At 41.0% G+C, this 28,000-nt stretch overlaps 1 protein-coding gene across 1 annotated transcript in view; it reads left to right on the top strand.

The window, feature by feature from the left end:
• Positions 1 to 28,000, top strand: part of FAM227A (family with sequence similarity 227 member A) — a gene marked incomplete at both ends in the record, with an annotated part of 80,553 nt that overhangs the window by 50,579 nt on the left and 1,974 nt on the right. The window contains 3 exon segments of the mRNA XM_079714903.1: positions 289 to 445; positions 5,825 to 5,965; positions 17,534 to 17,619. Coding sequence (XP_079571029.1) covers positions 289 to 445; positions 5,825 to 5,965; positions 17,534 to 17,619 — 384 coding nt within the window.

The following is a 28,000-nucleotide window of genomic DNA, read 5'->3' as shown; positions in this document are numbered from 1 at the left end:
GTAAGAATTTTAGATGATAGTCTAAAATAAGCACTTCCTAGCCCTTCCATCAGCAGGAGGGGAGAAAGACTTTATTAAAAGATGGGGAATGGCCTAGCCATGGAGAGGATAGCTTCTTTCTTTCCCAAGCAGGCCATGCCGTGGTTTCCTGTTCAGATTTCCAGAAACAGGTCGGTTTCCCCGCCCTGCTATCACACCCACCTCCTCCCCATGTACTGGACACATCCCACTAATAATAATGCTGAGTCAATACCAACTGACAGTGTGGGGTTTTCCTCGACATGAAAGCCACTGAGTCCACCCTGACATACGTTGAGGTCATCAGCCTGACCCTGAGCAACATGAAGAAGCGGAGGGACGTCCTCCACCAGCTGAACCGGCTTCACTGGAGTGAGTGGAATCATTTCAGTGCGTACCTGAAGGATCTGCACAACAACTTCCTCAGGTATTTAAGGGGCCTTCAGGGGAAGAGGCGTGGTTTCTGCATTTGTCTGTCGCAACACATCACACTAATTTGTAACTGGGGTCCAGCCCTGTAATGACCTGTGAAGCGCATTCAGCTTTCTTGTGGTCAGAATGTAAACTCCACGATAACAGAGACCAGATATTTTTTTAAAGTTATTTTTTCCTAACTACAAAAACATTTATGCTCAATGAAAACAAAAAAAGAACCTGGAAAAGCACCTACAGGTACACATTGCCAACATTTTTCTATAAATTCTTCCAGTCTTTCTTCCTGGACACATATATCTGGATCTCTAAACAAAAGTAGTAATCGTGCTGTCAGACTATTTTTAGACTCCCCCCCCCCCCATTAGCAGCATATTATGAACATTTTCCTGTGCCTTCTCCCTCTTCAATATTTTTATTATATTTAGAAATTTTTCAGACTTTTCAGAAAAGTTTAAAGGACAGTGCCGTGGACACCATTATGCCCTCAATGTGTTTACCAATTATTCACACTTTGCCACATTTTCCTTCTCTCTCTAATAATTAGGTCAAATAAAAATTTTCCCAATTGTGCCCAAAGTACCATTTTTGGTTTTACTTGCTGCTCCAGGATCCAGTCAAGGATCAGGTATTGTATTTTGATGTTCTCTCTTTGGTGTCTTTTAGTCTATGATAGTGCCCTGGCCCCCAGCTTTGTTATTATTATTATTATTATTTTTTATGACATGGACTTTCTTGAAAAGCTCAAGCCACGTTTTGGATTTTTCTGATTATTTCTTCAGGGTATCATTTAACTTGTTCCAATTGATCTCATATTTCCTATAAGATGGACATTGGATCTATACTAGAGGATTGATTAGATTCAGGTTAAGTCTTTTTGCCAAGAATACTTCACAGAGACCTTGTAAATTCATGTTATACCTCATTAGGAGAAACTTAATGTCGGGTTACCCCACTGCTTGTTTAAGGTGGTCTCTGCCAGAGCTCTCCATCGTAAGCCTACATTTTTGCCTTTCTAATTAGTCAGTAATCAATGGTGTGATTCTTTGAGACTGTGAATATGCTTTCCCAACAAAATTCATCCAGTGGTTTTAACATCCATCCATGGTCTTTGCCTGAATCAGTTGTTACATTTGGGGCTGCAAAATAGTGATTTTCTACGTCTACTATTCCTCCTGCTTTTATTAGCTGGCTTTTTTTTTTTTTTTTTTTTTTTGGTAAAAAGGAGCTCACCTTCTTTTTTCACTCTTTGTCTCTCTTGTCTTCTCTGCCTGCCCCCATAACTCTTTCATGTGGCCACCATGAAAGAGAAGCTTGAGAAGTATCTGAGAAAGGAGAAGGAGATTTTCATGACTGGATTAGACCAGAACTGGTCACTTTGTTATCCAAAACAAAACTGGATTCAGTTTGCAGGGGAGAAAGGGGGAAATGGCTATTGGCTAGACAGCCATCTATATCTGCCATAATATAAGAGAAAGAAAAATATGAACTCATAGATAAATACTTTGTTATGCAAAGTGATACAATGAAGTTATTTCTAAAATGTGCTGGGACACAGACAAACAACACATACACACACACTTGTTAAGCACCAGCACAGAAATGCAGTTCAGCCTAAACTTTCATCAAAAGATGATTGGTTAAATAAACTATCAAACGTCCATACTCTGCAGCCAAAAAAATGGTGATGTTGATCTATTTCTATTTTACAAGGAAAGATGGTCACAACATATTAATGGCCCCCAAATCACGTTATAAAATGGTGTGTATAAATAGGCACAGTTGTTTATCCTTATTTTACAGATGTGGAAGCTGAGGTCAAAGGACAGAACCTTAGAGGGCAACTGCATATGTGGGAGAGGATAGAGTATGGGGTAGAGGGAGAAGGAATGACCAGAAGGAAGGAGGAGAGCTTATGTATAAAGGCAGACCAACAGAGAATGAAACTGAGAGAAGGGGAAGTAGTAATCAGCAGTGTGAGTGCCAGACACAGAAACTTGGGGCTGAGAGAGGTTTGGTGCTTTGGTAGAGAGAGCAGTCAGACACTAGAACATGGGACATTAGGGGAAGGTATGAGTCCCCATGTGGGGGTGGGAGGGGGGAATAACTGGGAGGCAGAGGAACAAAATTCTGAATCAAAAGGCAAGATTGGATGGTAACAGGGCTATTTAAAAATAAGGTGGAAGACTCAAGCCTATATGAAGAGGGAGAGATTGGAGGTGCAGGTGAGAGAGGAGAAGGTCACGGTGGGTTAAGGGAGAACACACAGGAATTGCTGTTTAGGGCTCTTTGCTTCTGCCTCTGTTACTGTAGTTCATTATGCTGTTTGTTCTGTAGTTCATTGTCCCAGCAAATATTTTCAGCACCTTCTATGCACCAGGCATTTTATTTTGTTTACAAAACATTGTTTTGTAATGTCTGTCTCTTCCAATAGTTGTAACAATTCTTGAGGGTGGGACCCATGAATGGCAGAGGCTACAGCCGGAATATAGGCTTTTTCACTTACTAGCTCTATGATATTTGATCTGTCACATAGGTCATTTAGCTTCAGTTTCTTTGTTGATTTAATGAAGATAGTATTTCCTACTTTGTAGGGTTGTATTGATCAAATAAAATAAGGCATGTAAAGCCTTTTCATAACCAAGCCCACAGTAAATGATTGTATAAATTAGAATTAGATTAGGCTTCAAGTGACAGAAGAGCACAAAATAGTGGCTAAAACAAGATACAAATCTATTTCTCTCATTTAAAAGGAGTCCAGTAGATATGGCAGTTCACAGTGTCAGGGATCCAAGCTCCTTTTATCTTATTGCTCCGTAATCCTCAGCCTCATGTTCCAATACGGCTGCTCAAGCTCCAGCCATCAGGTCCACATTCCAGCCAGTAGGAAGGAAGATGGACTTCCTCCTGGAAGTCACAAATACACCTTCCATTTTCATTCCATTGGCCAAAACTTAGTCCCATAGCCACACCCAGCTGTGGCATTAACAAGGCAAAAATAGTTTAGGGTTAACATTAAATTCATATAGAATATTCAAGATTAAGCCTACAGAGGGAATTCCCTGGTGGTCCAGTGGTTAGGACTCCGCTTTCACTGCCAAGGGCCCGGGTTCAATTCCTGGTTGGGGAACTAAGATCCCTTAAGCTACATAGTGTGGCTGAAAAAAAAAAAAAAAAACAGATTAAGCCTACAGAATATTTATTTCAGAAATATATAAGGAAATCCTTTTTTAATAATGACATCCGGGGCTTCCCTGGTGGCGCAGTGGTTGAGAGTCCGCCTGCCGATGCAGGGGACACGGGTTCGTGCCTCGGTCCGGGAGGATCCCACATGCCGCGGAGCGGCTGGGCCCGTGAGCCATGGCCTCTGAGCCTGCGCATCCGGAGCCTGTGCTCCTCAACGGGAGAGGCCACAACAGTGAGAGGCCCGCGTACCGCAAAAAAAAAAAAAAAAAAAAGACTGACTTCAGATTGATAAGTAATGAAGCAAGATAATGGGTAAATGATGTTAATTATACAATTTTCTTTACTTTTATAAATGTTTAAATTTTTGAACACTATCTTTTTTTTTTTAATGGTGGCCATAACAAGATCAAAAGGTGACAAATGCCCATGTGGAATAGTATTGATATTTGTAGGTGGGCTAGGACTCTTTTGGGACATCAATTATCACTTGTTCCCCTAATGTAGCATATCAGCTGGGAGCACTGCCATTGACATTGGATAGACCAAAGCTGTAGGAACAGCTCTGTTTCACCCTCGGTATGATTTAGGTCCATCATTTAGCCCATGTGAGGCTTGGATACCTCATCTACAAAACAGGTACACTACTCACAGAGTAGTTGTGTAGGTTAAAGGAGATGTCAAGCTTAGTGCCTGGCTCACAGGAAGTGCTCAGAAAATGACGGCTATTAGAGATAATACGTGTGACCCCCACACCATGAAGAGTGCAGGGGCCAAAACAGCACTGGGTCTTGGAGTTGGAAAGTTTGCCACTGGGGAAGCCTAGCAAGCGGTCTCCCTTAGAAAAGGCGATCCAGCAGCTGGTTTGCTGGGGTCTCTGCTCTAGGTGGAGGAAGAGCCTAGCTGGCACATGCAGATGGAGCTGTACAATGAAAGAGCGGGGTCAGTTGCTGCTGCAGAACTTAGTTTCCTTGTGAGTCCAGAGCCCTGATCCTTAAACTTGTATGGGGGCAAAGCACCCGCAATTCAAAATGCCCTTTGCAGAGTTTTATGAAACGTTTCAACATATGATTCTCTCATACAAGCTAAAGATGCTTCTACTAGTGGAAAATAGGAGCCTAAGACATGTATAGGCTTCAACAAATCAAGAAATGACAATATAGAAAATATTGTCAAGGAATTATGACCAAGTTTTCCTGTTAGAAAATGTCATCATAACAAGGACAAATGCAGTTCGCTGCTTGTTCTTTGTCTCTCCACTGCAAGCAGAAGCAGGCTTCAAAAGGTTAAGAAAAAATTGTGGCAGAAGATGACAAAAATGAGAATTTTGTTTCAACATATTTTTTTCCTTTGACTTGGGGAAAGACCCTCACTGTTGGAATAACCACTGGTTTAGGCCAAGTTCAACACTAGTTTCTTAACACCAGTCTTTCTACATCTATTCTGCAGCAGCAGAGAAGTATATGACAGCATCTTAATTCACTTGAATGTATATTTATTGGTATTTAGGCTGCCTTGAATGTCCATAACCTGCTTCTTCATCAAGTGGAGGTCCACTCACATTTCACAGATCAGCTGGTATATTTTCCAGTTCAGCATTTCTGTTGACTACCCCAAACGTATCTGAACATGCTCCACTGAAAACCTTCTCCTATAATAACAGCAGCAGCAGCAAGCAATATTAATTGAGCACTCCCTATGTACCAGGCACTGTGCTAATTGCTTGACCTATGGTAACTCAATTAATCCTCACCACTACCGTAGGTTCTATTATATTACCATGTTGAGATGAGTACACTGGCACAGAGAGGTTAAGTAACTTGCCCAAGAACACACAGCAAATGGCAGAGCCCCAAATTGAATTCAGCCTGCCCTCAAGCTCATGCTTCAGCTTTCTCTCAGATTGTTGGTTTTCCTCACCTGTCTTCCTAATTTGAGTATGATCCATTGAGTCAGGGACCACATCTTATTCCCCTGTGTCCCCCAGGGCTATATGACTCCCAGCACATAGCAGGGGCTCAGTGACTGAGTTGCTGCTGTGCAGCCAGCTTTCTGCTTCAGTCAGTTGCTCTCGACAGATGTAATGAATGAATTGGTAAATATTTGCCTCTCTTTTCATGTGAAAATAGAATGAAATGATAACGCTGACTCTTTAGTCTTTTTCCATGTGTCTTTGTGATTTTCTCCACAGGGAGGTGAAGAATATTGATCAAAGAGCAAAAGACAAAAAACAGGCGAACCACATGTTCATCCAGCCTTCAACCTTCATTGAGGACTCCCCTGAAAAGAAATCTAGAAGAAGCCATCAGAGGGAGATTGCGTTTCTTTTGAGGTTTGTTTGAACGAAGACCATGGGAAAAGTAGAAATGTAGAAAAAAAAAGTAGAAAAAAGTAGAAACTTTAGGAATTCTTAATATGTGTAAAAGTATACATAAAAGTCCACTCACTTTTATGTGTTAGTCACTCAACTCTCACTTTATTTTTATTATTATTAATGATAGTAGTAAGAGCTACCAATGACTTTGTACTTCCTCTATGCCAAGCATTTGTACTTTACGAAGTGTATTATGAGTCAGTGCTCATAGGTTGCAAGTGCCAGGAAACCAGCTCAAACCAACTTGAGTGGAAGGAAAATCTCGTGGCTTCAGTAACAGGGAAGGCCACTTTCAGGCTGGCTGCAGCCACGATGGACCTAAGGGCTCAATGATATTTTCAGATTCTCTCCCTTTCTTTCTTGACCCTCTTTGCCTCTGTGTACTGGCTTGCTTTTCAAGATGCCCCTGCCCTCAAAGAAAGAAAGAGGGCCAAGAACAGCCCCAACCCTATGTCCTTATAAGTGCACGACCTAAAAGGAAGAGAGACACCCTCTCCCAGCCTCCATAAACCAAGCCTCAATAAAAGTCTCTGATGGTGATGCCAAAAGCTCAGCCTCTGTACACTGGTGCCGAACTGAATCTCTGACACAGAGTTTTGGGTAAAGTAGAAAATAAGAGATTTATTGCTTTGTCAGGCAAAGGAAGACACAGAGGGCTCCTGCCCTCGAAACTGTGTGTCCCAACCCGGGAGGATTTGATGAGGAGTTTTATAGCAATAGTTCAGGGGCAGGGTTGCTGACAAGATTAGGGTGTGTGCAGGGTCTGCACTCCCTTAATCTCATCTCAGGTCTCCTAATCTTGATGAGCTTCTCTGGTCCCTTTAATCTTGCCTCAGGTGGTTTCTTGGCTGCTCTTCTGACCTTTGGAACTCAGGGAAAGTCATGGAGGCTGGAGTCTTGCCTACAAGAAAGAGGGGACAGAAAGGCTTTTGTGCCCAGGAGCCCCCCAGGGCCCTTCTCGGCTTCAATGGCTCTGCTTGGTTCATGGTTCTACACATCCCTTCTGAACCAACACTGTGTTCAGGAAGAAGCAGTGCTATTACTAGCCAGACCTGACCATCCCTGCGGCCTGAGAGAACAAGGCAAAGTCAGTGACATGGGGTAGAATTGGTGAGATGCCATCAGACAAAAACAACATGCCCAGTTTATTTGTATCTCAACAAAACCCTATTAGATAGCATAACACCCATTTTACTGAATAGAAAACTGAGGCACAGAGAAGCCGAGTAAACACTGACTGAAGACCTACTATGCCAGGCACTAAGGATGCAAAGAAATAAATAAGTTAAAGTTCTTGCCCTCAAGGGCTCATAGTATAGAAGAAGGAAAAAGATATGTAAATAGATAACATGCAACAAATTGCATAGGTCCTAAGAGAGGACTTCAGAAGAGAACAGAGTAGGGAGCAGTCAGTTCTTTATATTTGCTAGGCAAGGGGGGAGGGGAAGAATGGGCTGGAACTCTAGGCAGAGAGATGTTCAAGCCAATTTGCAGAGCTAAAAGTTACCAGACTGCAATTGGGTCTGGCTGATTAGGGAGTGAGGGAGAGTTGAGGCAGTGAGGGGCATCAGAGGGTCTCACATGCCACCTTCTAGATTCCACCGTCCTGTAGTGCATAGGCATCCAAGAGTCTACAGAAATTATAATTTTCATTTCTGGAATTTACATCCATTATTCTAAATAACATGCTTACATATGCATTTCTTGATTTCCTTTTAGACGTTATCTGTTGATAAGGTTTTCCAGATTGTTAAAAGCTATCAAAAACCAAGCAGTATCATTTTCCATATTCTGAAATGTATCATATATATTCTATGTATATCGTATTAATATATTTTGTTAGGTAACGTGATCATAACCAGGACAGATGCAGTTAGCTGCTTGTCCTTTTTCTCTCCAGTGCAAGCAGATGTAGACTCCTAAGGTTAAGAAAAAGTTGTGGCAGAAGATCCTGAAAGTGAGAATATATTCTGATAATTTCTTCTTCATTTTTTTAATCTTTTTTTTTTTTTTTTTTTTTTTTTGCGGTACGCGGGCCTCTCACTGTTGTGGCCTTTCCCGTTGTGGAGCACAGGCTCTGGATGCGCAGGCTCAGCGGCCATGGCCCACGGACCCAGCAGCTCCGTGGCACGTGGGATCTTCCCGGACCGGGGCACGAACCCGCGTCCCCTGCATTGGCAGGCGGACTCTCAACCACTGCGCCACCAGGGAAGCCCCCATTTTTTTAATCTTGGAGTTTTCCATCTCAGGCCCTCATCCTCCTCCAGTCTGGACTGGTGTGCTCAAGGTCTGCTCTCAGTTATCATCTTGGGGCTTTTTTTCACCATTATCCTAGGGCTTCCCTTAGTCAACTTCACTTTGTTGGAGTCTCCCAGGTCACATGTCTTTCTCTTTCTTGTTTACTCATTTTGCTGGAGCACATCTTCTAGTAACTCTCAAGGGAAAGGTACATAGAAAGTTTTTTAGTCTTTACATGTCCAAAATGACTTTGCTCTTGATTAATATTTGACAAATGTTTTGCTGGGGATAAAATTCTAAGTTCAAAGTCAACATTCCACAGAATTTTGAAAACATTTTTTTTCCTACCTTGTAGTTTTGCTGTTGCAAAATTTGATGCTGTTCTGATTCCTATGGTCTTGTATGTCACCTCCACCCTCCCCACCCCCCAACCCCCATGGGAGTTTTTAGGATATAGTCTTTCTCCCTATTATTCTGATGTTTCACAATCATGTGCCTTGGTATGACTCTTTTTCTTAATATGTTTCATTGGGATTGGGAAGCCTTCTCAAACTGGAGAGTAGTGTCCTTCAATTCTGAGAATTTTTCTTTTACTATTTCTTTGGTAATTTTCTTCCCTTTATTTTCTTAGCTCTGTTTTTCTGGAGCTGTTATACTCAGTTGTTATACCTCCTGGACTGATTCTCTAATTTTCCTATTTTGATTCTCCTCTTGGCATCTGTATGAATTTCTGTCCTACTTTCGAGAGGAGTCTCTACATTTTATCTTCCAATGACTTCTTTTAATTTTTAAAATTCTACTGTAGTATTAACTTCCTAGAGTGAGGTCTTTCTTGTATTTTGGTTGTTCCTTTCTCATAGCATCCTATTCTTTTTCATGGGTGCAATATTTTCATCTATTACTGAGAACATTAATCTTTAATTTTAAAGTTTCTAACCCCCATATTATTTCTGTGGGTTCCTTTTTTTGGGTACCTTTTTACATTTTTTGACTGTTTTCTTGTTTTGAACTCTCACCTTTGAACTCTCATCATTTATTTGGCTGCGCTGGGTCTTAGTTGCGGCACGCAGGAATCTTTTTTTTTTTTTGCGGCATGCGGGATCTTTAATTGTGGCATGAGAACTCTTAGTTTTAGGTTCACTCTTAGTTGCAGCATGTGGGATCTAGTTCCCTGACCAGGGATGGAACCTCAGCCCCCTGCACTAGGAGTGCAGAGTCTTAGCCATTGGACTACCAGGGAAGTCCCCTGGGCTGTCTTTAGATTTAGGAGTGAAGCTCTAAAAAGCTGACAGAGGAAGTTGGTATCAGTGGTCATGGCTTCTCAGTTGGTTGGCTCTCTTTTTTCTCATGATCAGTAAGCAAGCCAGCTTTCTCATTTGAGAGACTCTCAAATATCAGCATCTACGCTCTTTTCTCAGAAGCCATTCGGTTTCTTAGGAGAAGAATCCTCCAATCATTTGCCTGTGGGACATATGCCTGGCTAATGGCATTCTGGAAACAGAGGAAAGGAAAGGGGGGTAAAGATCCTGCATTTATTAGAGCCAACTTCCGCTTAACTATTTTTATTTTCTACTAATATACTATGCCCAAGACTGTAGCCTCTTTATTTTAATTTCCCCAGAAAGAAAAACAAAAGCACAAGAAAAACTTCCAATTTTCATTTGACTCTCAGAACAATTCTTTGATGTAATATATAAATTAGGATTTTATTTAGTCATATATAACAGAAAAATTAAAAATAACAATGGCCCAAAGGTTGATTCTCACATATAAAAGAAGTCTGAAGGTAGATGATATAGCCTGATACGGTGTTTCAGGGGCTTCAGGGAGCCAGGCTCCACCATCCTAGCCCTTGGTATCCTTCCCCTGGGACTTCCATGGTCCACCAAGACGGCTGCTGGAGTTCCAGGCAACCTGTCTGTTTTCCGACCAGAAACTATAAGAAGGAAGGGAAGAAGAGGGCTAATGTCATTCTCAATCTCTCTCTCTCTGTCCCTCTCTCTCTCTTTCTTTAAATATATTTTTAGAGGAGTTTTAGGTTCACAGGAAAATTAAGAGTAAGGTACAGATGTTTCCCATGCACTCTTGCCCCACCACACGCAGAGCCACCCCCATTATGGACTTTCCCCACCAGAGTGGTATATTTGTTACAACTGATGAACCCACAGTGACACATTATAATCACTCAAAGTCCATAGTTTACATTAGAGTTCACCCTTGGTGTTATACATCCTATGAGTTAAGACAAATGTATAATGACATGTATCTATCATTATAGTATCATACAGAGTATTTTCACTGCCCCAAAAATCCTCTGTGCTACTCTTATTCATCCCTCCCCTCATCAAAACCCTGACAACCACTGATCTGTTTATTGTCTCCATAGTTTTGTCTTTTCCAGAATGTCATATAGATGGAATCATACAGAATACAGCCTTTTCAGATTGGCTTCTTTCACCTGGTAATATGCATTTTAGGTTCCTCCATGTCTTTTCATAGCTTGGTAGCCCATTTCTTTTTAGGACTAAATAATATTACATTATCTGGAGGTACCATAGTTTATCTGTTCACCTACTGAAGGACGTCTTGGTTGCTTCCAAATTTTGGCAAGTATGAATAAAGCTGCTATAAATATCCGTGTGCAGGGTTTTGTGTGGATGTAAGTTTTCAACTCTTTGGGTAGATACTAACGTGTGTGATTGCTGGATCCTTTGGTAAGAGTGTGTTTAGTTTTGTAAGAAACTATCAAACTGTCTTCTAACAGTTTGTCTTCTAACATCTAAGTGGATGTACCATTTTGCATTCCCACCAGCAATGAATGAGAGTTCCTCTTGCTCCACATTTAGTGTTGTCAGTGTTCTGGATTTTGGCCATAATAGGTGTGTAGTGGTATCTCATTGCTGTTTTAATTTGCATTTCCATGATGATGTAATGTGGAGCATGTTTTCATACGCTTATTTGCAATCTGTATATCTTCTTTGGTGAGGTATCTGTTAAGATCTTTGGGGGCTTCTCATTGTGGTGGCTTCCCTTGTTGTGGAGCACGGGCTATAGGCGCTCGGGCTTCAGTAATCACAGCACACAGGCTTCAGTAGTTGCGGCACGTGGGCTCAGTAGTTGCGGCACGTGGGCTCAGTAGTTGTGGCGTGTGGGCTCAGCAGTTGTGGCTCACAGGCTTAGTTGCTCCACGGCATGTGGGATCTTCCCAGACCAGGGATTGAACCCGTGTCCCCTGCATTGGCAGGCGGATTCCTAACCACTGAGCTACCAGGGAAGTCCCTTTGGCCCATTTTTTTTTTTTTTTTTTTTTTTTTTTTCTTGCGGTACGCGGGCCGCCTCCCACTGCTGTGGCCTCTCCCGTTGCGGAGCACAGGCTCCGGCCGCGCAGGCCCAGCGGCCATGGCTCACGGGCCCAGCCGCTCCGCGGCACGTGGGATCCTCCCGGACCGGGGCACGAACCCACGTCCCCTGCATCGGCAGGCGGACCCTCAACCACTGCGCCACCAGGGAAGCCCCTCTTTGGCCCATTTTTAAATCAAGTTGTTTGTTTTCTTATCATTGAGTTTTAAGAGTTATTTGTATATTTTGGAAAACGATCTTTTATCAAGTGTGTCTTTTGCAAATATTTCCTTCCAGTTCATGGCTTGTCTTCTCATTCTCTTCACATTATCTTTTGCAGACCAGAAGTTTTTAATTTTAATAAGGTCCATTTTATCAATTCTTTCTTTCATGCATCAAGGCTTTGGTGTTATATCTAAAAAGTCATCACCAACCCCAAGGTCATTTAGATTTTCTCCTATGTTACCTTCTAGGAGTTTTATAGTTTTGCTTTTTTTTTTTTTTTGAGTTTTGCTCAAAATGTGTATGCTCCATTTTTGAGTTAATTTTTATGAAAGATGTAAGGCCTCTGTCTAGATTCTTTTTTATTTTTTTGCAAGTGGATGTCCAGTTGTTTTAGCACCTTTTGTTGAAAAGACTGTCTTTGCTCCATTGTATTGCCTTTGCCCCTTTGTCAAAGATCAGTTGATTATACTTATATGGGTCTCTTTTTGGGCTCTCTATTCTGTTCCATTGATCTCTTTGTCTATCCTTTCACTGATATCACACTGGTTTTGTTTGTTTGTTTGTTTGTTTGTTTTTTTGCAGTATGCAGGCCTCTCACTGTTGTGGCCTCTCCCGTTGCGGAGCACAGGCTCCGGACGCGCCAGCTCAGCGGCCATGGCTCACGGGCCCAGCCGCTACGCGGCATGTGGGATCTTCCCAGACCGGGGCACGAACCCGTGTCCCCTGCATCGGCAGGCGGACTCTCAACCACTGCGCCACCAGGGAAGCCCGTTTGTTTGTTTTTTTTAATTAATTTATTTATTTATTTAGGCTGCATTGGGTCTTTGTTGCTGCGCGCGGGCTCTCACCGGCTGCGGCGAGCGGGGGCCACTCCTCACCGGGGCGGGCGGGCCCCTCGTTGCGGTGGCCTCTCCTGTTGCAGAGCACGGGCTCTAGGCGCACGGGCCTCAGCAGCCGCAGCACGTGGGCTCAGCAGTTGTGGCTCGCGGGCTCTAGAGCGCAGGCTCAGCAGCTGTGGCGCACGGGCCTAGCCGCTCCGCGGCATGTGGGATCCTCCCGGACCAGGGCTCGAACCCGCGTCCCCTGCACTGGCAGGCGGACTCCCAACCACTGCGCCACCAGGGAAGCCCTATCACACTGTTTTGATTACTGTATCTTTATAGTAATTCTTAAAGTCAGATAGTGTCAGTTCACCAGTGTTGTTTTTCCCCTTCAATATTGTGTTGTCTATGCTAGGTCTTTTACCTATCCATATAAACTTTACAGATCAGTTTGTCGATATCCACAGAATAACTTGATGGGGTTTTGATTAGGACTGCATTGAATCTACAGATCGAGTTGGGAAGAACTGACATCTTAACAATATTGTCTTTCTATCCATGAACTTGGAATATCTCTCCACTTATTTAGTTCTTATTGATTTCTTTCATCAGAGCTTTAGTAATTTTCCTCATACAGATCTTATACATATTTTGTTAGATTTATACCTAAGTGTTTCATTTTTGGGGTATTAATGTAAATGGTATTGTATTTTTAATTTCAAATTCTACTTGCTCATTGCTGATATATATCAATAGGAAAGAGATTGACTTTTTAATTTTTATTTGATTTTTATTTTGGGGGGTGCCACACCGCACAGCTTTGGGATCTTAGTTCCCTGACCAGGGATTGAACCCAGGCCTTCGACAGTGAAAGCACGGACTGCCAGGGAATTCCCACGATTGACTTTTTTATATTAACTTTGTATCCTGCAAGTATGCCATAATCACTTATTAGTTCCAATAAGTTTTTCATCAATTCTTTTGGATTTTCTACATAGATGATCGTGTCGTCTGTGAACAAAGACAGTTTTATTTCTTCCTTCTCAATCTGTATACGTATTACTGTATTGTATTGTATTATTGCATTAGCTAGAACTTCCAGTACAGTGTTGAAAATCAGTGGTGAGAGGGGCATGGTTGCCTTGTTCCTGATCTTAGTGGGAAAGCTTCAAGTTTCTCACCATTAAGTATGATGTTAGCTGCATATTTTTGTAGATATTCTTTATCAAGTTGTGATAGTTCCCCCTATTCCTAGTTTGCTGAGTTTTTATCATGAATGGGTATTGGATTTTTAAAGTGCTTTTTCTGCATCTATTGATATGATCATGTGATTTTTCTTCTTTAGCCTGTTGATGTGTCAGATTATATTAATTGATTTTTAAATGCTGAACTGGCCTTGCATACCTGGGACAAATTTCACTTGGTCACAGTGTATAATTATTTTTATACATTGTTGGATTGACTGGCTTATATTTTGTTGAGGATGTTTGCATCTATGTTCATGAGAAATATTGGTCTATAGTTTTCTTTTCTTGTAACATCTTTGTCTGGTTTTGGTATTAGGGTAATTCTTGACTGGTAGAATGAGTTAAGAAGTATTCCCTCTGCTTCTATCCTCTGAAAGAGATTATAGATAATTGGTATAATTTCTTCCTTAAATGTTTGGTAGAATTCACCAGTGAATCCATCTGAGCCTGGTACTTTCTGTTTCTGAAGGTTATTAATTTTTTATTCAATTTATTTAATATATATATAACTCTATTCATATGGTCTATATCTTCTTGTGTGACTATTGGCATATTGTGTCTTTCAAGGAATTGGTCAAGGAATTGGTCCAGGAATTCCCTGGCAGTCCAGTGATTAGGACTCAGTGCTTTCAGTGCCGGGTCCTGTGTTCAATCCCTGGACGGGGAACTAAGATCCTGCAAGCCACACAGTGAGGCTGAAAAAAAAAAAGGAACTGGTCCATTTCATGGACCAGTTGTTTATAGTACTGCTTTATTATCTTTTTAATGTTCATGATTCTGATATTAGTAATTTGTGTCCTCTCTCTTGTTTTCTTAGTTAGCCAGGCTAGAGACTTATCAATTTTATTGATATTTTCAAAGAACCAGATTTTGGTTTTGTTGATTTTCTCTACTGATTTCCTGTTTTCAATTTCATTGACTTCTGCTCTAATTTTTATTATTTCTTTTCTTTTGCTTACTTTGAATTTAATTTGTTCTTTTTCTGGTTTCCTAAGGTGGAAACTTTAGATGATTGATTTCAGATCTTTCTTCTTTTCTAATATACATATATAATGCTCTAAATTTCCCTCTAAGCACTGCTTTCAGTACACTCAGCAACCACATTCTCTTTTAAGGAGCATTTCCAGAATCCCACAAGTTTTGATAAGTTGTATTCTCATTTTCATTTAGTTCAAAATATTTTTAAATTTCTCTTGAAATTTCTTCTTTGACCCATGTGTTATTTAGTAGTATGTTGTTTAATCCCCAAATATTTTGGGGTTTTCCAGCTCTATCTCTGTTACTGATTTCTAGTTTGATTCCATTTTGGTCTGAGAGCAGGCATAATGTGATTTCTCTTATTTTAAATTTGTTAAGGTATATTTTTTGGCCCAGAATTTGGCCTGTCTTGGGGAATGTTACATGTGAGCTTGTGGAGAATGTGTATTCTGCTGTCTTGGGGTGATGTAGTCTACAGATGTCAATTACATCCATTTGATTGTTGGTATTGTTGAGTTCAACTATGTCATTGCTGACTTTCTGCCTGCTGGATCTGTCCATTTCTGATTAGAGGGGTGTTGAGGTCTCTAACTATGATAGTGGAGTCATCTATTTGTCCTTGCTATTCAATTAGTTTTTGCCTTATGTAGTTTGATGCTCTTTTGTTAGGATCATACACATTAAGAATTGTTATGTCTTTTTGGAGAACTGACCCCTTTATCATTATATAATGCCCTTCCTTATCCCTGATAACTCTTCTTGCTTTGGAGTCTGCTCTGTCTGAAATTAGCATAGCTACTCTTGCTTTCTTTTGATCAGTGTTAGCACAGTATATTTTTCTGCATTCATTTACTTTTTTTTTTTTTTTTGCATTACGCGGGCCTCTCACTGTTGTGGCCTCTCCCGCTGCGGAGCACAGGCTCCGGACGCGCAGGCTCAGCAGCCATGGCTCACAGGCCCAGCCGCTCCGCGGCATGTGGGATCCTCCCGGACCGGGGCACGACTCCGTGTCCCCTGCATCGGCAGGCGGACTCTCAACCACTACGCCACCAGGGAAGCCCCATTCATTTACTTTTAATCTATAACCACATTCTCTTTTAAGGAGCACTTTCAGAAGTCCCAAACAACATTTCCACTTATGTCTCATTGCTAGAATGTGACTACATGGCTACAGCAATTTCTTTCTTTTTAATAAAATATTGTTTTAAAAACATTTTAAATGTTCTTTTATTAAAATAATAATTATTAATATTTATAATTATGATATAATTATAAATATTATAATTAATATTTATAATATTAATGAGGTACAATTTCCCATAAGATTTGCCCACTTTAAGGGTACAAAATTCAATGATTTTTAGTAAATTTACAGAGATTTGCAACAATTACTACAATCTAGCTTTAGAATTTTTTATCACCCCAGAAAGTTCCCTCATGCCCATGTGTAGTCAATTCCTATTACCCCCTCCCTTTTTAGTAACCTCCCTGGAAATACCATATAACATTACCAGTTTATTTCAAGGGCCAGATATTAGTCACATGGTGATGTTAGTTTCAAAGGAGCCTGGGAAATGTGTGACGGGTTTTTTTTTTTTAATCTGGCTCCATTGCTAAAGTAAAAGGGGAGAGTGGATGATGGGTTGTTAACTAACCATCTGTATCACAGATAGATGGTGTTATACTCTCCATTTCAGAGATGAAGAAACCAAAGCTTAATGAGTTAAGAAATTTAGCCAAGGAAAACTTTCAGTCTTAAACCTTCTAGTCGAAATTTTCCTTCAAACCAGAAAAAGACCACATTTTTTTTATACTAGGAGTTTAGCTTGAGGCCCACCTGTTTGAGCCATGGAATACTATAAGTTCAATGGTCACTCATTAGCAGTCTTTCTGATATCCATATTAGATTCTCAGAAATACAAAAAGCCAACTATTTTAATTCACCAATATTATTGTCATTCCCTCAGACTTGACTTTCCTTCAACTACTTCTTTTTTTAATTGAAGTATAGTTGATTTACAATGTTGTGTTAATTTTTGTTATACAGCAAAGTGATTCAGTTATACATAAATATACATTCTTTTTTATATTCTTTTCCATTATGGTTTATCTTGGGATATTGAATGTAATTCCCTGTGCTATACAGTAGGACCTTGTTGTTTACCCATTTTATATAATAGTTTGCATTTGCTAACCCCGAACTGCCAGTCTGTCCCTCCACTACCCTTTCGACTACTTCTTAATCTAGCTAACCCCTCACTAACCCTTAAAACCCAGTTCAGGCATCACCTCCAGGAAGTCTTCCCTGACTTGCCTTCTCAGGGTATTGTCCTGTGCTTTCCTGATCATGCCTACTCTAGTTATAAATTTGCTTGTCCATCTCCCTAGATTGAGGTTTGTCCTTAAGGTCAGGAATAATGCCCTAGATGACCTTTTTTTCCCAGGGCCTAGTGCAGATCCTGGCACCCTACAGGTCCTCAGTCAATACTTAGAAGATGAATGAGGGAGTCGTTGCAGTGTATTCAGCACTCTGCTTCAGTTATTTGCTATTGCCAATGTTACTGACTTTTGTAAACTTTTTCTTTCAATACCTATCAAGATTCTACTGAAACCTTTGAAGAAGTTGCACTGAATTTTTGAGCCGATTTTTGTTGATGTCTTTTTTGTTTCCCCCACAGGAAGGAAAAAGAGGAGAGGGAAAGAGAATGGAAACAGAAGTTGAACTACTCTTCCTTCTCACCATCAAGCCCTGATGAATTCTATTCCCTGGAACTAGGAAGCCCCTACAAAATCTCTGATATTTCTGCTACCAGGTAGAACAACAACAGGAGAAAAAGAAAATTGTGGCCAAACACTGAGAAATAGAAATAACTATTCCCAGGATAGGGGAAAGATTCCACTATAGTTTTTCCTAGGCTGAGTGAAAAGCAGGAGTGGGGAGATTTTTGCTTAGGTCACTACTTTTAGTCGTGATAACAATATTAAATTATAATATAATAATCATGGCTACCATTAACTAACTGTTCACTCTGTACCAAGCACTAAGGTAAACGCTATACAAACATGACCTCATTTTAACCTTCATAACAGTCATATGAGGTAGAGGTTATCCAGTGCATTTTATACAGCAACAAGCCCAGATTTGGAGAGGTTTTAAAAGTTCCCTGCAGCAGACCCTGGGTAAATAACAGTAGATAAGACACAGTCCCTATTCTCAAGGGGCTCACAGTCTGATAGAAAGAAGGCAGATATATCAACAAATAAATACCATAAGTTCCAGAAGTGCTATTAGACAAAGGAGACAAAGAATGCAATGGCCTGGGAGCCATGCAGACACGTTTTATAGAAGTGGTGTCCCTTGACCTGAGTCTAGAAAAGATAAGGTGTTTGTAAGGCAGGAGGAGGTGGATGAGGCAAGGGGTTTGCATTCTCAGTAGATGGAGCAGCAGAGGCAAAGGCTCAGAGGCAGAAAGTAATGTGGCAGGAGGTCAAGAAAGTGTGTGAGGAGCTCCAGGAGAGGTGAGCCTGGAGAAGATTCCTGGACAAATCATGAAGGGATTTTATTTTCTAAGTCGTGGGGAGTCACGAAAGATATTAAACAGGGAACCACGTGGCCATATTTGGATTTTTAAAGTCCTGATGGCAGATGGTGGTCTCCATGAAGGGAGTATGTATGTACTTTGAGGGATTTGCAAAGTATCCGGCAAACATTTACCTCTACGTGAAACCCTGACTATACCACTTGATCAGTAGTCCCCAAGCTTTCTTGATCTTGTATCTTTCTTAGTAAAACATTTATGAGAACTCAGCCCCTAATAATATATTAATTATTCAGTAATAATATATATAGTTCTATGCTAATATAATATGTATACTATAATATAAAACATACAGAAAATAGAAATTAAAAAGAATGAGATAAAAATATATAAATAGAAGTTCCAATATCTTCTCCTATAATGGATCCATTTTGGACCCATCTATGGGTGGGGATGACTACTCTGGATGAACCCCAGGTAAAAATTAACCAGGTAAGGGAGTTACCTTTTAGTGTCCCCCACAGGAGAAGATGAAGCAGTAGAAGGAGCTTTGACTCTAAAAAGATCTGGGGTTTTGAATCTTTGCCCTGCCCCCTCTATGACTTTCAGTTAAGTTACCTAAATTCTCCAGGCCTGTTTCCTTGGCCATAAAAAATGTGGAAGTTTAGGGGCTTCCCACGTGGCGCAGTGGTTGAGAGTCCGCCTGCCAATGCAGGGGACATGGGTTCGTGCCCCGGTCCGGGAAGATCCCACATGCCGTGGGGCAGCTGGGCCCGTGAGCCATGGCCGCTGAGCCTGCGCGTCCAGAGCCTGTGCTCCGCAACGGGAGAGGCCACAACAGTGAGAGGCCCGCGTACCGCAAAAAAAAAAAAAAAAAAAAAAAAAATGTGGAAGTTTGTTAATGTGTAAACAAGCTAACCCATATAAAGAGTCTGGCATAGAACTTGTCAATAATTAATAGGCAATATATTATTGTTTTCATAAGCTTCTTACATTCCTTAATCCAGGAAGCCTTCGAGCATGCTTGAGAGCACTGGTCTGGCCCAGCCCAGAAAGACTCCCTGGTTTTCTAAGCCCTGGACCAGCTGGGTTCTCATCTCTTAGGGCAGTCCTTACCCTGTGCTTACCCATCATGGGGGACTGAAATGTCGAAGTTCCAGAAAATATACAAGTTCTTATTCATAGGGAAGAGCCTCCAAAGTCTAAAAGTTTCACATTCAGATGGGGCACAGCCTGTGTCCAAAAATGTCCCCCTAGACACCTCTTTCAGAGATCAAAAGTCTGGTGACCCCAGAATTATAGGAGCCTGAGGAAGAGCAGACCTGCTCTTCCTGTTACAAACACTGGAAGAGAAATTGAAGGGAAGATTTCCCTGGCCCTGTGATAGGCATATTCCATTGGTTATCTTATTGAAGTCTCAGAACAGTCCTGTGAGGTAAATTTTCTTTTTCTTTTTCTTTTTTTTAATATTTATTTATATTTGGCTGCATGGGTTCTTAGTTGCAGCACACGGGATCTTTCACTGTGGCGCGTGGGCTCTCTAGTTGTGCGGGTGGGCTCCAGAGCGCGTGGGCTCTGTAGTTGTGGTGCACAGGGTCAGTAGTTGTGGCACGTGGGCTTAGTTGCCCTGTGGCATGTGGGATCCTAGTTCCCCGACCAGGGGTCGAACCCGCGTTCCCTGCATTGGAAGGCAGATTCTTAACCAAAAATAGGAAAGTCCCCCTATTTTTCTTGTTTTTCAAAGGAGGCAACTAAGACTCACTTGAGTTAAGGCCCAGGCTCCCCATGGGTCTCTTTCAAAAATCCATATCTCATCAGGCTACTCCTTTGCTTAAAACCTGCAGTTTCTTCTCAACCCCTAAGGATCCTAGGGATAAAATCCAAACTCTTAGACTCGAGGCCTTCATGAGGTGGCCCTGCCCACCTCCCCTCTCTCCTCTGTCTTCACCCACCACTCCCAACCACCTTTCAAGCCACATTGAGCCCCTGCAGCTGCATTAAGAGGCCAAGTTCTTCCAGCTTCCAGGCCATGCTTGGCACAAGCTTCTTCCTCTGCAGGAAAATTTCCCCTCCTACCCCTGGCTTCCTTCCCCAGCCAGCTCCTCCTGCTTCTTCAGAGTCAGTGCAAATAATGACTCCTCCAGGAAGCTTTCCCTGACACACACACAGAAGATCAGGGTTCAGCACTTCTCCTCAAAGCTCTCAGACCTTCCATACCATGAAAACTTGCTGAGCCCAAAGCAGTGCAAGGAACTACATTGGAACATTCTGGACTGGGAGGTTTGGGGCGGACCCATTTTTGAGAAAGCATCCAGCAGTTGTTTCACATAGTTTCTGCGCTAGAATAGAGGATGAAGCCAGCTTCAAGTGCACATGCACTGAACGGTAAAGGATCAGATGCTGACATACTCGGCATTTTCCTGAGTTCAGAGCCTTGATTCTCCCATCTGTCGGGGACAGGACTAGAAGTCATAGTGCTCTTTGCAGAAACCTATAAAAATATTACCAAATTATTTTGGTAATAAAGGACTATTGACTAAGATAATATATGAATCTTTAGATAGCTGCCAAGTTATCTTAAAATAACATAATATGTTACGAAATCACAACTAACTTTTCGCTTAATTATAACTTTTACTTACTCATTTGTTTTTATCACCTTGAGTACACAACACAGTTGTGTTTGCCAGGTCCTTATTCTCTTCTAAGCATGATACGTGTATTATTTAATTCTCACAGCACTTCTGTGAGATATGGGATATTGTTATCCTCATTTTACAACTGAGGAAACTGAGGCTTAGAGAGGTTAGTGACTCTTGCTCAGGTGCTCACATTTGGTAAGCAGTGGAGCCAGGATTTGAAACCAGTAGTCAGACTCCAGGGCCTGGGCTACAGCCTAACAAGACTTAAGAGGTAAACTTGGGACTTCCCTGGTGGTCCAGTGTGTAAGACTCCGCGCCCCCAGTGCAGGGGACTGGGGTTTGATCCCTGGTCGGGGCACTAGATCCCACATGCATGCCGCAACTAAGGGTTTGCATGCTGCAACTAATAAGTTTGCATGCCGCAAGTAATAAGTTCGCATGCCACAACTAAGACCTGGAGCAGCCAAAATAAATAAATAATAAATAAATAAATATTAAAAAAGAGGTAAACTTAATATGAAGAAAGTTTTATCAATTCATTTTTTCCTTTGATTAGAGAAACAGCCACTGATATTGGAGTATAGCAGCATGGTTTGCACCCCATTGGTTTATGCTATGGAATCTCCAGGTTAAGAGGGGCTTTTAATACTATTGTTTTTGACATCCATTTTAGAATTTAGAATGGAAGAGGAAACAACAAATTCAGTTCATTTTAACAAGTATTCACTGCTCTTTCCTATTCCTTGAACATACTTTGGCCACTTTTTCATCTGGCTAGATCCTATCTGACCCATAAAGCCCACTAAGATGTTGTCACTTCCAGGAAATCTCCCCAGACTGCCCTAGTGACTGCCTATTTTATACTCCACTGAATATGTCCTACTGTAGTCATGGAGTTGTCTGTCTCCCTCTCTGTACTGTAAGTCTCCCAAGGGCCTTTTATCATTAAGCATTGAGTCTCCTGCACCTGTTCCTGTGGTTGGCACATAGTAGGGATTCAGCAAATTCTTTTTTTTTTGGCTGTGTCATGCAGCTTGCGGGATCTTAGTTCCCTGACCAGGGACTGAACCTGGGCCCCTGGCAGTGAGAGTGCGGAGTCCTAAGCACCGGACCACCGGGGAATTCCCGGGATTCAGCAAATTCTTAATGAGGGAATTAATGATTAGCTAATGTGTGTTTAGCATTCTGCTCCAGTTAATTGCTTATAGAAAAAAATAACTTATTACATTTTAGAACTTTGTCTGTCTATACTCAAAGTTGGGAATAAAGTCTCTTAAAAATCACACTTTTTTAATTTTTGTTTTTATTTTAATTAAAGTAATACATATTCATCCTTTAAGAATCAAATAGAGAGGCAACTCTGGGGCCAGACCACCTGGGTTTTAATCCTAGCTCCACGACCTACTAGCTGTGTAAGCTTGATCAATCATTTAACTTCTCTGCATCTCAGTTTTTTTTATCTGTAGAATGGGGATGATAATATTATGTATAGCATAAGGTTATTATGAGGATTAAATTGGTTAACATTTGTAAAGAAAGCACTTAGAACAGTGCGTGATGCACAGTAATATATAAGGCACATTAAATTAACTGATTGAATTAACTAATGCAAAGCATAATATGACTTATTAAATTAACTAATTAATAGTTCTACAAAGCTTGTTACAAAAAATTGCACTCCTCCGGACCCCCATTCCCCAGCAACACTTTCCACTTTCTTAACTGATTGTTTTGTTATTTGTTTTCCTCCATATGTCTAAATACCGTGGTGCTCTGGCTCCTTGATTTTTTAGTGTTAGGCATTATCTATTGAATTCACACTAGGAAAAGTGAGGACTGGGCTCTCTCTCACTTGCACACACTTCCACTCTCCCATCCTCCCAATGTGTCTCTGTTGTGATTTTGGTTGGATCATTAATCAGCATTATTATACTATCAACACCACTGCCATGAGCTACAGAGTATACTTTGGTTATTTTTATTTCTTGCAAAACTTTTTGCTATCCCTGGAACTAAGTCTCTTTTTCAATCTGCCTGTTTTCTTTCTTTTTTCTTTTTTTTATGTACTCATCTCAGTTTATCTCCAAATTTTCCCTTGGTTGTATAAGTCTCCCAGTACATTCAGACACTTTACATAATCTATCAATTCCACCTTTATTTCCCAGCCTCCTGATCTGCTTCTCTAAGTGGTTGATTTCCAGGCTGTTTATATAATCCTGGGGATTCCTTTCTTCATTCTCTTGATCACACTGTTTTTTTAATTTGTTTCTGTTTGTATCTTTATGGTTCATCCACAGAAATGTCATCAAGAAGTCAAAACCAATGCAGAAAAAGTAGTCTTCCTTATCCTCTCACCTTCCAGCTCACCTGCATGAATCCTTATCCAAGAATCAGAAGGACTTTTTGGATGAAGCCTGCACATGTTGTTGGATTTAATCTAAAATAGAAACAACAAAACAAACAAATAAAAAGTAATACTGTAATACATTTAGTCATTCGTAGTCCATGGGATAAAGAATATTAAAGTCCTCTCCTACCCTGGGCCAAAGTCAGGATTTAAACTGACATAAAGTCACCTCATTCATTCATGCATTTGCTTACTGATTCTTTCATTCACTTGTTTATTAATAACAACACTATGGAGTATATATTAGTATGTATTATATGTATTATATAACAGTAATCATAGGAGACATCATTTATTGAGTACTTACTATGTGCTAAGTACTCTAAATCCTTTTCAAACATTATCTCAGATTAACCCTCCTGCCCCCTTCTCTCCCCAAGGTGGGTGTTGTTACCTCCATTTCTCCTAGGAGGACACTGGGGCTTGGAGAGGTTGAGGAAGCATTCACTAGATATCTATCCTATACCATGCTTGCACATACCAGGTCCTGTTGATACAGAGATGAATAAAGACATAGTCCCTGACCTTAAGGAGCACACAGTCTGGAAGAGGGGGAGGATGTGTAAACCAATAAATGCATTAATGCTGTGCTAGAGGTTTGTGTGGAATCCAAGAAAAACCAAGTCCAGAGAGACTTCACTGAGGCTCAGAGGTACAGGGGCCAGTGTGTAGAAGGACCTGAAGTTCGGCTGAAGGGCTTGGCCTTTATCATTTGGGCCTTTGGGCACAAGGGAGTAACCTGGTCTGCGTTAGAACAGTCTGCCCAACCCAGCCAAGAAGGAAAAACTCAAGCAAATCGCTGTTTGCCTGAACCAAGAAGCAATTAAGTATATTCTTGGGACCTATGGTGTCCCCCACAGATAAACATCTTCACTTGAACCTGAGTGTAATTCTAGGTGACCCTCTTGGAGAACATTACCCAGGTAAAGGGATGAAAGAAGGGTAAAAGGGAAGAGCTCAAGCTTTGGCCCCAGAAAATTCAGGGCTTTGAATCCCTGCTCTGCTTCATAGTAGGTATATGACCTTAGGCCTAGTAGCTTTTGTGACTTGACTTTTCTGAACTTGTTTTCTTTTTTTTTTTTTTGAACTTGTTTTCTTGAATGCAGAAAGGGAATGCCTGCCTAGGAAGGTAGTGCTGTTGTGACAGTTAAATGAGATAATTTATGCAAAGTTATATGCATAATTATATTATGCATATAATTTATGCATATTTCACTTGGTAATTGCTACCAGCTATTGTTGTTGTTGTTATTGTTGTTACCATTGCCGTTAAAAGGTATACTCTGGGCTTCCCTGGTGGCGCAGTGGTTGAGAGTTCGCCTGCCGATGCAGGGGACGCGGGTTCGTGCCCCGGTCCGGGAAGATCCCACATGCCACGGAGCGGCTGGGCCCGTGAGCCATAGCCGCTGAGCCTGCGCGTCTGGAGCCTGTGCTCCGCAACAGGAGAGGCCACAACAGTGAGAGGCCCGCGTACCGCAAAAAAATAAATAAATATAAATAAATAAATATATATATATATATATATATATATATATATATATATATATATATATATATATATATATATACTCTTCTGAAACCAGGACATGTTGAGCATGGAAACCAGGACATGTCTTTCAGGATACTCCTTTGTACAGCTTGGGTCCAAGACCATCCCTGCTCAGACCCCTTCCAGAAATTACTGAGGACTCATAACCATAGGCCTCTCAGGAAGTTCAAGATGAAAAGATCTGTCTCTGTTCTTTGTAAGTATTAGAAGGGAAAATTATGGTGAAGAATTCTTTGCCCTTTATAAGTGGGGGGTGGAGAGAGGGTAGAATGTCAAAGGGAGCTAACATTTAAGAAGCATTAACTGTAATGTGGGATAAAGCAAATGAGTAATTGTGTAGTACCCCAATTCTGTCATTCCTACTGTGGCTGAGAACCGGTATTCTCAGCATGGAAGTAAGGAAATTCAGATGTTAAACTAGAAGAAATGAAGTTAAAATCCTATAGTCCTGATTTTGAATTGATTATGAATTGAGAATATATTTTATCTTTAAAAACAAACAAATAGTTGCTAAAGAGGGGAGGGGAGGAGAGGATGGAAGGGAATACAAAGAGGCCCAAGAAAATTTTGGGGCATGGTGGTTATGTTTACTATCTTCATTGTGGTGAAGGGTTCACAGGCTCACACACCATATACAGGCTTTAAATATTTAAATATATTCAGTTTCTTGTATGTCATTTATACCTCCTTAAAGCTTTAAAACAACAACAAACAGACAAACAACAAAAAAGCCCCTACTAACTCTGTCCATTGAAATGCCCTAGAAATAAAGACTGACCGAGTAGCAATGACCTGGACTGTGGTTTTGAAATACAGTTTGCACTAAAAGGGATACAGGGATCCTTGAAGGAGTGTCTGGTTCCAGATCTAGGGCAGGAAAATCATGAAATGAACATGGAACATCTTGTCATACTAGACAGCAAGGAAGCTACCAAAGATGAGAGTCCTGTCAGAAAGACTCAGTGGCCAAATTAGAGAGAATCCCATTGGCTTAAGATGGGACAGTTTAAGCATAATAATAATAATAGCCATGGATTGAAGCACGTCAAACGTGTTTTCACCCATATGTTCATATCATTACTTTAAAAAAATTAACTGGTCACCATTGAAGGATACTAGGGAACCAATTCATTATTTTGAAAACTAGCAAATAAAGAAAACAAATCAGCGTTTATCATGCCATTCCCATATGAACTGTATTAGCAGGTAAGCAAACAAGAGATGAGGGGAAGTTTCTCTTTTAGAAGTATTCCACCTAATTAAAATATCACCATTTTGCAAACCCTAATGAATTAACGGATCTAGGTTGCTGCTTACATCCCCAAAAGATAAAAAGCCATTAAATGCCTCTTGATGGTAGACCACAATACCACCTATGAAATAGTCTTTACCAAATAATCAAATCTGGGTCTGATCTAGACTCCAGCTGCAACTATCATAATAGGAAATACAAAGGACAGAGAAGCATGTTAACACCAAGGGGATGCAATCAGCAAAATCTAGGCTATGGAAAACTCCAGAGCAAATGACTCCATTTTTTTTTTTAAACAAATAAGTTGCAAGGGAAAAAGAGAGGGAAATCTATAGATTAAGAGAGGCCTAAAAAGCATCAATAAATTGCAACAGGGGGCTTCCCTGGTGGCGCAGTGGTTGAGAGTCTGCCTGCCGATGCAGGGGACATGGGTTCATGCCCCGGTCTGGGAAGATCCCACATGCCGCGGAGCGGCTGGGCCCGTGAACCATGGCCGCTGAGCCTGCGCGTCCGGAGCCTGTGCTCTGCAATAGGAGAGGCCACAGCAGTGAGAGGCCCGCGTACCGCCAAAAAAAAAAAAAATTATTATTTTGGGGGTGTGATAATGGTGTTAACGGTTATGTTTTTAAAAAGAGTCCTTATCTTTTAGAGATACATACTGAAATATTTACAGAAGAAATTATATGACATGTAGAATTTGCTTCAAAATAATATGAAAGGGAGGAAGTGGATGGAGGTATAAGTGAAACAAGACTGGCCATGTGTTGAAAATTGCTGAAGTTGGGTGATGGGGATATTATAACATTTTACTTAAAAACATGAAAGGCATTACTGGGGACTAGGTACTTTTAAGCATATTTTTACGGATTATTTTGTCTTCTCTTATAGCCCTGTAAATGGCGTACAATTTTCTCTATTTTCAAACTGAGGCCTTTCTTGATTGAAGCTACCATTGCCCCTGTCTTGGACTTTTACAGCATTCTCCTAGGTATTCTCCTTGCCCTCTCTCTTGCCCCCTCCAATCCATTTTCCACACAGCAGCCCAAATACTTCAAGTATCTTAACCCTTTAATTCTCACAACTCAGTACCAATACTATTCTTGGTTTTCACATGAGGAAACTGAAGCACAAAGAGGTTTAAATAAATTTTCCCAAGACCACATAGCTTGTAAATGGCTGAACTGTACTGTAAGTCTGGCATAGTTGCCATGCCTATGTGTACTTATATCATACTTCTATAAATGGAAAATAAAATCACATATGAACATACAAGATCTGTCATATACTGGTTTAGCATATTAATAGGCTGAGAGCCTGAACACTGGAGCCAGCCTGTGAACCTTAGGCAAGTTACTTAACCTTGTGGTGCCCCAGTTCCATCATCTGTAAACAGAGATAATAATAGTTCCTACCTCATGGTATCTTTGTGTGAAGTAGATGTGTAGATCTACAGATGTGTAGATCCTCACTTATCCTTTCAGCCCCAAATTAAGGGTCACCACCTCTGTGAGGATCCCCCAGGGAGAGGCCTATTTGGTTCCCAACTGTGTGTATAATCCCTCTTATCTCACCATGTGTGTTATTATCTGTTTCTGTATCTATCTTCCCTAGTAGACTCATCCCTCCTTGAGAGTAGAGACCTGTCTTTATCTCCATATCCAGCAGAGAGCTGGGTCCAACAGTGTTTAATAAATGTTGGTTAAATAAACAGTCATGAGCGTGCCTCTCTGGGTAGCTGCATGCCAAAGTTAGAAGT

Source organism: Hyperoodon ampullatus (genome assembly GCF_949752795.1).
Source record: "Hyperoodon ampullatus genome assembly, chromosome: 11".
In the NCBI taxonomy this organism is placed as follows: domain Eukaryota; kingdom Metazoa; phylum Chordata; class Mammalia; order Artiodactyla; family Ziphiidae; genus Hyperoodon; species Hyperoodon ampullatus.
The sequence above is the reverse complement of the archived record's forward strand: the minus strand, read 5'-3'. Positions and strand labels throughout refer to the sequence as shown.